This window comes from Falco rusticolus, chromosome 14, assembly GCF_015220075.1.
Source record: "Falco rusticolus isolate bFalRus1 chromosome 14, bFalRus1.pri, whole genome shotgun sequence".
Lineage (NCBI taxonomy): Eukaryota > Metazoa > Chordata > Aves > Falconiformes > Falconidae > Falco > Falco rusticolus.
The window spans coordinates 4,431,692-4,444,395 of record NC_051200.1 but is presented as its reverse complement, the minus strand read 5'-3'; the positions used below and the strand labels follow the sequence as shown (position 1 = coordinate 4,444,395).

The following is a 12,704-nucleotide window of genomic DNA, read 5'->3' as shown; positions in this document are numbered from 1 at the left end:
ATGATAACCATTTGCATTGGTGAGGGTGCACGAGGGACTGGGACATATACCAAAAAAAAAAAATCTGTATTCAGTAAGTACCAATAAAGTATGGGTTCTCACGGATTTGATAGTCATGCTATACGTAACAGGAAACAAGTGACATGCGTTCTTGGTGGACCAACACATTCGAGTGTCAGCTAAAGCTTGGAAGCTCACCACATGAGCTCCGTCTCATTCAAAAGCAAAGTAAAACAGCGGAAACTTAATTTCAACAACTCCTGACGTTCACTTTGCATTCAAACAGACGGGGAGCACACAACAACTCGGTAACTCATCCCAGCTGAGGAAGGAATTTCCTCTCAGAGAGAAGTTACTCCCTGGAGTGCCTGAGCTCCGTCTGCAGCAGCGCAGCTCCAAGGTGCAGGCAGGCTGCAGGTGCCGGCACACCGGGCAGCGCTGTCACAGCGGGTCACTGCTGCAGGTGGCAGGGCACGGGGCTCCAGACAAACGCTGAAGAGTGGCCAGGGATGGGAGAGGAGCAGGCCCTTGGTGGAAGCTCTTGCGAAGAGGCTTGGGAGGCAAAGGGGGATGGGAGTAACAGGTGTTTGGACATGACCTGTTCGAAACTCTGGGAGTCTGATGGTGGTGGGTTACTCGGGGATGCCCAGCGCTGGGTGATCTCCGGGGTCGTTACAAAGCAAGGGCTCTGCGCAGTCCGAGACCCAAGTGGCATTACGAGTGCCCGGCTCGGGGCCCGAGCGGCACCCCAGCGCTCACAGATGCGGGGCTGGCACGAAGGTCCCACACCGGGAACTCACCACCCCGCGCTGGGGAAGCGGAGGCCCGTGCTCGTGCAGAACACACGGCCAGGGAGCGGCTGCCTAGCGCAGGGTCCCGGCAAGGGCTGCGGGCGAAACGGGCACGGAGCGGTCTCCCCCGGCGCCGCTGAACCCGAACCAGCGGCAGGCAGCGGGCACTGACGGCCGGGCGCCGCCGCCGGGGCAGCCGAGCCCGGCCCGCCGCGCTCGCACAAAGGCGGGTCCCGCGGGGCGTGAGGCAGCGGGGCGGGGAGAGGCCACCGGCCGGTCCCGCGCCCGACGGGCCGAGCGGGGCCGGCAGGGGCTAACAGCGCGCCCGGGCGGCGCGGAGCCTCCCGAGGCGAGGCGAGGCGAGCCGGGGCGGGAGGGCTGCGCGGCCCACGGGGCACGCCGGGGAGCGCGGGGGCGCCCGCGGGCCAGGCCCCGGGACAGGCGGGCCGCGCGGGGCCAGGCGAGGACAGGGGCCGGGCGGCGGGGAAGGTGCCGGGCGAGGAGGCGGGCGCCGGCGGGGCGGCCGGCCGGGGGAAGCCGGGCGGGACGGGCGCACACGAGGCGCACACGAGGGCGGGCCGGGCCGGCGGGCCGGGGCACGGGGACGGCGATACTCACTAGGGGTCGTTGGTGAAGCGGGGGCTCCGCGGGGGCTGGTAGCCGTACAGGTGACAGTAGAGCACATCGAAGCAGAAGCAGCACATCTCGGCCGACACCACCATCTTCCTGCAGCCGGGCCCGCCGGAGCCGGCGCCGGGGGAGGAGAGCAGCGAGGCGGCCGGCGGGGAGAGGCCGGCGGGGCCCCCGCCGCAGCTGGGCGGCAGCGGCGGGGAGAGGGCGCAGCCGGCGGCGCCCCCCGCCAGCCCCCCGAGGCCGTTGAGGCGGGGGCCCCCTGGCGGGGGCAGCGCCCCCGGCTCGCCCCCCGCCGCCGCCGCCCCGCCGCAGTGGGAGCCGCTGCCGCCGCCTCCCGGGCCGGCCGAGCCCGAGGGAGGGGAACTGGAGAGTTTCTGCTTCTTCACCCCGCAGCAACCCGCCGCCATCTTGGAGCCGTCTCCCCCCACGCAGCGCTTCCGACCCATGGCGGGGGGGCCGGCCGGCCGGCCGGGGGACGTGCGGCGGCCCGCTCCGCCTCCTGCCGGGCCCGCTCCGCCTGCAACGGGGAGGGGGCGGGAGGGAGGCGGCGGGAAAGGGGGAAGAATGAATGAGGAGCAGGAGGGAGAGGAAGATGGAGGGGGGGGAGACACAGAGAGAGCTGCGTTAGAGCGACCCGGTGAGTGGCCCCGGCTGGCGGGGCCGGGGCCGAGGGGGCAGCGCGGCCCGCAGGTGTGGCGCCCGCGGCGGGGCCTGGCGGCCTTTCCCCTCCCCTCCACACGCCGAGCCGCCCCTCTCGCCTTCCCCCCGTGCTTTTCTCCTCCTTCTGCCGGGGAAGTGGAGCAACTCCACCCCGCGTGCTATATATAAAAAAAAAAAAATTAAAAAAAATAAACCCGCAAAACCAAGCTCTGCAGGAGCTGCACGGCAGAAGCAAAGCCCCTGAGATGGTTAAAAACACCCCGCTAAATAATTCAAGTGACCTGAGATGCCTTTCTCTTGGGAAGAGAAGGGGGGGAAGAGAAGCAAGGGGCTGTGTTGGAGTCGGCAGGCTGGGAGCCTGCAGAGTGCCTGGATGCACCTATTAAACATGCCGTTGCGATGGCTAAATCCATGGGCTTCATCTATTTTTTTTTATTAGTAGTAGTTGTTTTGTTTTTTTTAAAATTACAGCTTTGGCAGTGACTTCACCTCCACTAAGTAGCGGCTCAGATCACAGGCCCTCAGCTACAGGGCAAGCAACTGTCACCCTGTGGGACCACAGCCCTCAGTGCTGGCTGCCCAGGCTTCCTCATGGCCAGACCCCTTGGCAAGGCGAGTCCTGAGGGAAAAGTGAGTTCCTGCAGTGCTCCAGACATCTAAAATTAAGCTTACTAAACTACCAGGGTGGGAGGGGAAATGTGTTTTATATTAGCCTCACATATAGATAGACATCTCAATTTATGGAGAGGCTTGCAAATGGCCGTAAAGTACTTCAAAAGCTGTGTGTATGTATATATAGAAAATAACACCTCGCCTGTCAGTGTTATGCAGCCATGTCTGGCATTGGATGTAACAGCTGTTTAACATAGAATAGCAACACTACAATATCAAGGAAGACAAGGGAGCGAGGACTGCCACATAGTTAAGAGAATATCTTAAGTTTAGAGAGAGAGAGACAGTCATTAGCCAAGCTAAAATGCAGGCCACAGAAAGTTTTTCACAAAACGACTTAGTCACAAACTACTTAGAGACTCAGTTTTAAATTTGTTGTTGGAAATGGTTTCTCCAGTATCCTTATGCTCTTAATTTTGTCTGAATCTTAAATTATTGTGGAGTTGAAGAGAAAATCCCTGGTTATTAGAGCTCTAATACTAATGGGTTAAAAAGCCCTTTGAGGGTTTCTGTCCAGATACCCTAAACTTCTCTTGCTTTGAGTGAATCATAGCCTGAGGTGAAACAGCTGCAGGGAATAACAGCAAACAGAAAGGAGAAGAATTAGATGGTGTAAAGTGGTCTTTTCCATTTTTAAATGTAATGTTTATGTTTGGAGCTGGAGAATACTTGAGAAAGGAACTTAGTTCCCCTTTCTCCAACAACTTTGTTTCAGAACAAAGACAGTGTTTTCCACTTAAGGGATTCATTTGTTTAAAATCAGTTAGCAGTGACACCTTCTGTTGCTTTTGGGGAAATAGTTTCTCCAGGTATTGGATTCTGGCTTTTTCTAATTATTTTTTTTTACCATCCGACGTTATTTAACACCAACAATTACAAAAGTATCAAGTAATTACAAAGGCTTTTGATACAGACACAAATATGAATCATTCACTTTACTGCGGCAGGTAAATGTAAGGTTCAGTGTAGGTCTCAGAGCTAGGACTGACATCCTTGTGCAGTACTGAGACTACTGGTAGTGCACAGCGATTGCTTTTGGATTAAATATTGTATTGCAAGGGTCCCTGAATAAAAGGGTAAATTAAATATATTACTTATTAAAAACACCTTACATTTTCCACCTCTGCAGATGTTCTTTGCTGTATTTGCCTATAGTTGTGCTCCTATTTTACCTCAGTGCGATGTAACGTATACCAAATCTCTCTTTTGTAGAGACAACAGCAAATACATGAACAGAACTGTGGAAATTACTGTTTAGTGGACTCATGAGGACACAATTGTATTTTTGTCAGTATCTCAAAGCAGAGAGAACTGCAGGCTCACAAAACATTTTTCATGGCTCAATGGCAAATTTCCATTTATATGTGAAGAGTTTATTCTTTGAATAAGTCAGCTTCTGTTAACTGCAACATCTGGTCCATTGGTCCTTTGGTTCAGTTAAGTCTCAAGGACCTTTACGCTTCTTATTACAAGGAACCCTGAATATGTACAGTTCCTTCATGTATATAGTAGTTCTATAATTTGCTAACTTTAGGAGATGTTCTCCTGTTGCTTGATGATTATGTTGTGCCTCATATGCAGTCAAATGGACTGAGTGAACTCAGTATAAAAAACTCTTTTAGCACAGTACGAATGGAGTCAGTATGGTAGTGCAATTAGATCACTTTAATTTAGGTGTGATGTAGCTCTCCTTTATGACTCCAGCTGTTTACCACTATTGCTCACCTCATGTTCCAAAGCCCCAGTGATTTTAGAATTGTCACTTGTTACAAGTGGGAGATTAAAATTAATTTTTTAATTAAAAATCATAACCTGTGATTCTTGAAAAGAGCTGTTAGTGAAATGATGATAAGAAAAATAGAATTATTTGCAGAAAGATATTTCTCAGTGATCCAAAGCTGCTCTGAAGACTCGCCCTTCTCAAACAAAAACATTAGAATGGCTAGTATCTGGGGGAAATTGTATCCTAAGGCATGATCCAATTCCTTTTGAATCCAAGGTAAAATTTGCACTGACTGTAGTAGAAGTCAGGTTAGTCTCAAGTAGGCCAAAAGATGATCTGTGTTCTCAGTATCTTACAATCTAATTGCAAGTCAAGAGCAACCAGAACAAGGAAACACTGAGCCAAAACTGGGCTGCAGCAGTAAGCAGGAGTGATATAATCCTTGCCTTATTAGTATCAATTCTTTTAATAGGCACTGTGACAGGTGAGGGATTTAAAAGGGTGCTTAAAATAGCATGTTTAGGCTGTGGTTCCATGTGCATTTCTGCAGTAGTGGTAATGTTGGTTTAAGCAGCTCTACCTCAGCTAATTGTTCTCTTTCCTGTCCCACCCATTCTGTTGTGTTCATGCAGCTGTTTGTGCAGATGTGAGGCAGAAGATCAAGCTGAAAAACAATTATTATTTTCCCTCGATTATTTTTCAGCCAAGTCAGTTCTGCAGTCTGGTGTATCAAAGGGCTGCACAAAAAGCTGTGTTGGCCTATTGGGGTGGCAATAAAAATTTGAGAATTAATAGCCTTGGGTAGCTTAAACAGTACTGGTGAAAAAAGAGAAGACGCAGCCTGAAGTGGCATTGCACACATTTATGGGGAAACTGTCAGAAATCCCCTAAGTGTTTGAATTTAAAATAATAGGTGAAGAAAACCAGTTGAGGGAAGTTATGAAAGATAAAGGGCTGTGAAAGTGAAGGGAAGTAGTTTATGCTTGAGACTGTAGAAAAGTCAGAGCTAGGAAATGGAAGAAAGGGAAACAGAGAGCCCTATTCTCAAAATACATCATTTTCCACTTTCTTAGAACTAAAGGAAACATTGTACCACAGTTAATTCTGTAAAAACCAAACTCCAAAAATTGAGTGGTGTAAACAACAAGCATCTCTATGAAGTTGTTAGTTATTATTCTAGTTAGTTATTATTCTAGAGAAGAGTATGTACTTAAATCTCCCAAAATTCAAAGGTTAAATTCTGTCTTTGTATCTTCCCATCATAATGATCTTTTTCAGATGGGCCTGCCATAAAACTGGAAGGTTTACGTGCTGAAAATTCCTTTGCTCTGAGGAGTTCCCACCCATTGTGGAGATAGTCTAGACAACTCTTCCCCTGCCCTGAAGCCTACAAGGCATTATGGGTGTAGCTGGGAAGAAAGTGGGTTTGCCTATATTATTTTCTCACTTTATTCCCAAACTGGTCTATCATATTCTTAAGGCTCATGTGAATTTTCCTCAGTATATTCTGCTTAGAAAGAATAGTCACTGTTCTTTAGTATGCTCCCTGTCTTAGCTGTCCCCAGGAGAAATTAGATGCAGCTCTGAATCTAGGCCAGAAAGTGTGCACAAAATTCAATAAAGTTAATGAAAGTAAACTTGCACATGTCTGAGAACAGTAATTGTTCCTACCAGTTAGAGGCCATATCCTGCTATTGTTCCATATATCAAGCCCCTATTGAAGTCTCTTCTAAAAAATCTTGTACAAAAAGTCATCTCAGGATGTGATACCAGCCAGCAGACAAAAGGTCCTCACATGTTGTTTTACTGGAATCCTGTCCCTGTTTCATATTTTGAGCTATGTTATAGTTTCACCATACTGTGAATCCAATCTGTGTTATTTTAAAATTAACATTGTTTTACAGACATTTTTCACTCTTACGCAAATTTAGGGTTTGGTCCTGTTAAACCATCTGTGCGTGAAGCTTGCACTGCAAAACTGGGCAACGGGTTGTTAAAAAAAAACCCCACAACACACAACAAAACACCCAAAACAAACAAAAAAAGCCCCCACCAAACAAACCCCTCGAAACAAACAAACAAGAAAACCAAAAAGCCGCCATGCATTCTAAAATACCATTTGTCAAGCTAAATATCTATGACTGGACATTTTTCTAACTAGATATAAAAACATTAAATGTGTCAACAGAGTCAGAAAAGGTATTTTGTTAAAAACCTAAGGATCAAAGAATTTGCAATAAATGAAAGGTGAGACTAGTAGTAACTTTTTAATGGAATTCTTTTAACATAATTCTGTGAGCTGGAATGTTCCTCAAATATTATGTTAATGCAATATCTTATCCTTTTAAAATGTGTTTTCCCTTTGTACAGTGATAAAAGATGTGGCTTACATAGTTATAGTCTCAATATAAATTCACCATGGTTTCATTGAGGTCAGTGGAGCTACAGTGATTTATGCTAGCTGATATATTAATAATAAGCCTTAGGACATATTTTTTGACATGGCTGCTTGTAGTTGGTCTCCTTCACAAAATGTTTTCCACTCGTGTAGAGCAACCATATGTATTAATAGCATTTCTCATTCTTGAAGAGTCTAAAGTACTAGCTTTAAAAGTTTTAAGCTAATAAATTTATACCAATATATAGGTAGACAGGTTTATCCAGTGCAATCATGCAGCCACCCTTAATGAAACCTAGCAACAATCTAATAGGACACAACAATTGAGGTGTATTAGGAAAATGTAGTCATTAATTTTAAATGAATTAGTAAATTTAACATTAAATTAGAATGCAACTGTGGAGAATTAAAATCTGATCAGGACACCAAGATCACATGCCTGTTTATTTCTAAGAATTGCACTAGATCTTTAACCATCCCAAGTGGTCAGCACTTGATTTTGTATCTCATCCAAAAACACAAAACCAAAACTTTCATATAAATTTAGTTAATGCAAGGAGCAGAAATTTCAGAAAAGAGTGGAATGTAAGCAATGTTAATTGATTAGGATGACAGAAATGCTCTCATGATGAGCGTTAATTTTGATCTTCCATTTGATGTAAGACTCTATTGAGCTTCCTCTTTTAGATATTATTTAGTTTTCTTGTGAAATGATTTAATTTCTTCTGGCTGTTGCTTTTGCTATCTTTTTGCACCGTTATCTAACTTTTAGTGTAAATGAATTCCACCTCAATTCCTCTAACGGCCAGTTCTTAGCTTAGGTTCATGCTCCCTTGCTCTGGTATTTAGCATTGAAGCTGTCATCTCTATATACCTTTCAGAGAAATGAGATATACTGTTCTTTTTCTCCAAAGACTGAAGAACTTTTTTTCTTTAATCTTTGTGAGCAGCAAAAAATCAGTGAATCCTTCTGCTTGCCCTTTACCATTCTCGCTTCTACAAAAGAACCTGTTAATCTTACAGTGGCCAAGAACTGCTTCCAGTGTTCCACGTGGAAACATCAAATCACTTTATATTGGGTATCTCTAGTCACGTCTCATGAAATATTTTGCCTATTGTTTTGAAAGAATGTTCATTAGCTCCAGTAGACTATTGCAGCTTATAAAAATATGTATGTCAGTTGTAAGTATTTCTCCTTCTTCAGTATTGTAACATTATTTTTGCATGTATTTTTTTCCTTTTTCCCTGTAAGTATTAGCATTCTTTATATTCAATGCCCAAATTACTTAACCTTGTATCTTCTAGTGTTTCTGATCTGTGTATGTCACCTTGAATGTCATGTCGATCCTCCTTCCTCTGACTAGGTTTATAAAATCACCATTTATGTCACTTTGGTGCACTTATCTTTTTCTGCCCAAAAAAACCCCTGACAAATGCCAGTGTTTTGCCATAAAGGTGCTGGTGCTTCAGTGCGATCAACTTTTAACTGCTAAAAGCACTAAATACATTGTCTTAAAAGAGGCTAGAGGTATAAATAGAATGTTAATTAATAGCAGATGTTACCCTTTGTGGCAAAAAGCCATCAAGGCTTCAGCAAAACCTTTCTCATTGCAGTTGTTACTTTCATCATTGGCAATTTGTGAGTGCAGCTTCAGTAAGGCTGATCCTTGTGGCACTTCAGAGTCACCTCTCACCCTCACCCCATCTGTTTTCATGAATTCGGTCCTGCAGATTCTTCTGGTTTGTTTTTTTTCTTTTGAGTGTGGTAGCAAATGCCAAACAGTTCATGTACACTGCATCCATAACTCTTTCTTGTATCCTCGTGGCTTTAGAGGAGAGTAGCAAGCCTGAACCCCAAGTCCTGCAAGCTTCTGAATAAAGTAGAATCTGTGGGAAGTGGTAGCGTTCAGTACCTCGCTTATTCATAGCTACTTATTCATTAGTTGTGTTGCTTCCCTTCTGTAGAATTAATGTTCTCCAGCATAATATTTTCTAATGTACTTTCTATTGCAAATCATCAATTCTGCTTTCAGACATGTATAAATCAAATTAGTCCCATGAAGTCAAATAGAATTTCACCGTTACAGAATGATGAGTTCAAAACAAGGCCTTTTAAACCATTAGGTTCCCTTGTAAATTGACGAATTATTTGTCTGTTCCTAGGTCTCCTGAGCTATCCTCTGCTTTCAAGGAAAGTGGTATTTATATATATGCATCCATGCACGCACAAATTCCATTAAACAAAACTGAATGTCTTCTCATTCTTATCTCCCACATTTGTGTTCTCCCTCTAGGGAAGTGCCTTCAGGCTGCCTGCTGGAGGTGATAATTTTTGTCACAGTAATGTATAAAATAAATACCTTGCATTCATTTTGAATAAAAAACAGCTGATAAACATGCAAGCTTCAACAAAGTTTCACCCATTTCATGGCATAGTAGTGTTAGCCCTCTTCTGCACTCTTCCTTTCATTCACAGTTTCTGATATTCCTATTTTCACGTTATGTAACTCCGTCCCTCCTATCTGACACTGCAGCAATTAAAGACTGATGTTTTAACATGCTCATTACTTAAAATAAAGTAAAAAGTATTTTAAAATGTAAAGTAAATAGTATTTCTTCAACTACAAAAGAAGTCATAGTGTTCAGGAAGCACTGTTCCTTATTATGTTTTTCTGCTAACCGTTACAAAACATGAAGTTACAATCTTTAGCATATTGAAGTATCTGTGATCACCAAGACTCGCATCTGAGCTTTGGTTTGCATGCTTTTCTCAATCGTTTATTCATAGTTAATATTCTAATAATCTACTGACTGCCAGAGATTGCACAGAGGTAATATATTTTGATTTAAACACTGTACATTTGATTTGAGGAAATGACCATTTCCATGCAGAAAAAAGTAACTGAGATAATCTTTAACACTAAAAGCATACCCTTCTGTTACTTCAACTGAAAAAAAGAATTCCTTTGCTTGTGTATTTTATAGTAAAACTATACATATATTAATCTAGTGGTTCCAATTATAAGTGGGATTCTGGATTTGTTACCATTTCCCTTGAAAATGCATCTTTATAATAATTAATTCATTTTGGTTAGCATTTCTAAGGAGCATTTCAAGACTGGAACAGTCACTTTGACATACTTGAGAGGAAGTGTAGCACCGCATGTCAGATCTAAGGAATTGTTGCTGAAATATTTCAGGGCTATCATTTCATAGGGTAAGTCCTTACAGTAGTTTAGGGATTTAGAATAAATTTGGAAATAATTTCATAAAAACCCTTGTATATTTAACTTTCTGGAAAAACAAAACAAAACAAATCAAAGTCTGAATTCTCTGTTTTTCTACTGCTTAGTTTGTGTTTGTTTTCACAGGTCAAAGTTCCACTGTCCAGTGTCATCACATTCAAATCCTGCAGTGACCTGTAAGTATATCACCTCTAAATTTTCTACTGCAATAGGACAGCTGCATGAAAACTGTTGTGATCACCTCACGAATACTGAAAATGTGTCTTTAATTGAACTATCATTAGGCATTATATATTGGGGTACATTTTGTCCTGTTATGTTAAATGCGTGTAGTTCAAGCATGTATGCTTATAGTATTTTTTAGTACTAGCTCATTGTAATCTCATTCATTGCATTTTAAATGAAAGACTCACAGCTTATCAAATCGACTTGTAACTGTTTCTAAAGGTACCCTTACTTTTAACCTAGTTCTTTACCTGGTTAAATCAGAACTGAAAGTTGCCAAAGAAAAATAGTACATTTGCCCTTTGATGAACAATTATCAAGCATTACATGTTCAGAGTAAAAAATGGATAGCATTTTATTTTATGAGTCCACTAATAGTGAATTAGAATAAAACTCCTGTGGGAACACATTTGACATTCACATGAATAACAGATGAGTTCATTACAACCCCCTGCTTATAAAAAGAATGGCAAATGAATTCATAATTATTAAGCATTTAAAAATAACACATTCCCCAAAAGATACAATTCTGCATTAAATACCCGGCTGTAGTTCAGCTGCAGGGCTTTGAAGAACTTGAAATGAAGTGGTAGCGCAGCATATAGCTGAAACTGAATGGCAAACTGATGATTTGGTCATTTGCCACATTCTTTAACTGCTTGGTAGCCAAAGTAATGAAGATTTATACTCTATTTAATGCATTTGAACTAATTCTGAAGTGTTTAGATTAATCTTGCTTCCAAAGCAGAGAATGCAGATTAGATCTATGGTGCATGAACCAATTATGTTGGGTATGTATAAAGAGGAGGATTACAGCACATATGGCTACTGACATGTACTCATGTTAAAGTGCCTGTAGGCATCTCATTTGAGATATATATTAGAGCTGAATTTTGCAGGACTTTCTTGTTGATGGATATCTGCTTGTATATATGACAAATACCATTCAGGACAGCTATTTTGCTAGAAGTGACATTCTCAAATACTTGCCAAGCTGTCACATTAGCATACCGCTCGCAGCCTGGCAGGAGACAGCTCTTCTATGAATCATAACCTCTGCCCTGTGATGACACCAAGAGCACAAGGGTCCCAAAGGTTGCCTTGTCTGCCAGGCAGAGGGGGAAGTAAGAGATGCTGAGAACAAAGTTCAGAGAACTTCTGCAGAGAAGCAGAAGTTAAGGAGAATCCTGTTCTTTGAACTACTTGCACCAAGGACATAAACAGAAAAGGGATCAGAAGCAGATCAAATTAAGATTGTTCTAAGTGCTGTCAGCACCTAAAGAGATGCAGAATTCTTGTCTCCCCAAATCTTACATGTGATCTTGATAACCTTTATGTAGGTAGAGTGAAGAAGATTGGGTCAAATTAAGATCGTTCTAAGTGCTGTCAGCACCTAGAGATGCAGAATTCTTGTCTCCCCAAATCTTACGTGTGATCTTGATAACCTTTATGGAGGTGGAATGAAGAAGACTGGCATTTTCTGTATGAATTCTGACCCCATGGGTAGCCCTCCTTGTTTATCCAAGGAATAGAGAAATAATGCCATATGTGACTTTTGTATTCCTTTTCACAGTATAGAGGTAAGAAGATGTGTGAAAGACCTTGTGTTCATAGATATTTTAAAGTCACGTTGCTACCATGTTTTCCCAAGTTCCCTTCACCTTAGCAGCAGCCCAGGCTCTAACACAGCCATGTTACCATCATCTGTGTTGTCATGCTGGTATCAGAAGCGAAAGAAGCTGTGTGAAATGTGATCATATTTGTACTTCACTCAGAGGTCTGAAGCTGCAGTCCATCATGAGGTGGACTCCATGACTGACCTAAGCTGTGTGCTTGAGTAAAAGGGCTGTAAAAAGCAAAAAATGCTGAGTAGAGAGGGAGTAGAGAGGGAAGGGTCTCAGGATTGTATAGAGTGAGGGCCACACTGTACAGTCATGAAAAGGGTCATGAAGACTAGAAATACATTAACCAAAACAGAATTCTGTAATGTAACATTACACTTTTCTAGTCCTACTTAGATAGTTGCACCTACTAGGGAAAAGTAAATCAAAATACCAGAAAACCTATTTGTGCTGTACAAAGTTTGTGTAATTACTTGAGAAACTGTGAAATTAAGATAAAATTATTTGGTTTTGCTTTGGAACAACAATCACCAGATGAGCTGTAGAAACTGCATAGCTGCCTGTGGAAGACTATGATTTATACACCACTGAATTACATTGTTTTTAATTTTAAAAGTCTGTTGCCACTATCTGATTTAACTTCTGACTTGATCTGGGTGGGTAGAGTTTGGATTTATGTCCAGACAATTAGGGCTGAGCTGATGCCTCAGAGTGAGGTGAAAAATGCCCAAACCT

The 12,704-nt window shown here is 43.0% G+C and overlaps 1 protein-coding gene and 1 long non-coding RNA gene across 8 annotated transcripts in view; one reads left to right on the top strand and one right to left on the bottom strand.

Annotated features, from left to right (window-relative positions):
• AMMECR1 (AMMECR nuclear protein 1) overlaps positions 1–1,953 on the bottom strand; it is an 88,998-nt gene extending 87,045 nt beyond the window's left edge. For 3 of the 7 annotated variants that reach the window (XR_005107411.1, XR_005107412.1, XM_037407710.1), the window contains exon 1: positions 1,410–1,949. Coding sequence is in view for 5 of the 7 variants with exons in the window: in XM_037407710.1 (XP_037263607.1) it covers positions 1,410–1,870 (461 nt within the window). In the remaining 2 variants the exon portion in view is untranslated. Of the gene's footprint in view, positions 1–1,409 lie in introns of all 7 variants that reach the window. The other 4 variants (XM_037407712.1, XM_037407708.1, XM_037407709.1 and 1 more) reach the window with 4 other exon arrangements.
• Positions 1,954–1,989: 36 nt separating this feature from the next.
• Positions 1,990–10,296, top strand: LOC119157158. The gene is made up of 3 exons (XR_005107413.1): positions 1,990–2,061; positions 2,556–2,714; positions 10,249–10,296. It is a non-coding gene; the product is annotated as an uncharacterized LOC119157158 (long non-coding RNA).
• Positions 10,297–12,704: the final 2,408 nt, after the last annotated feature.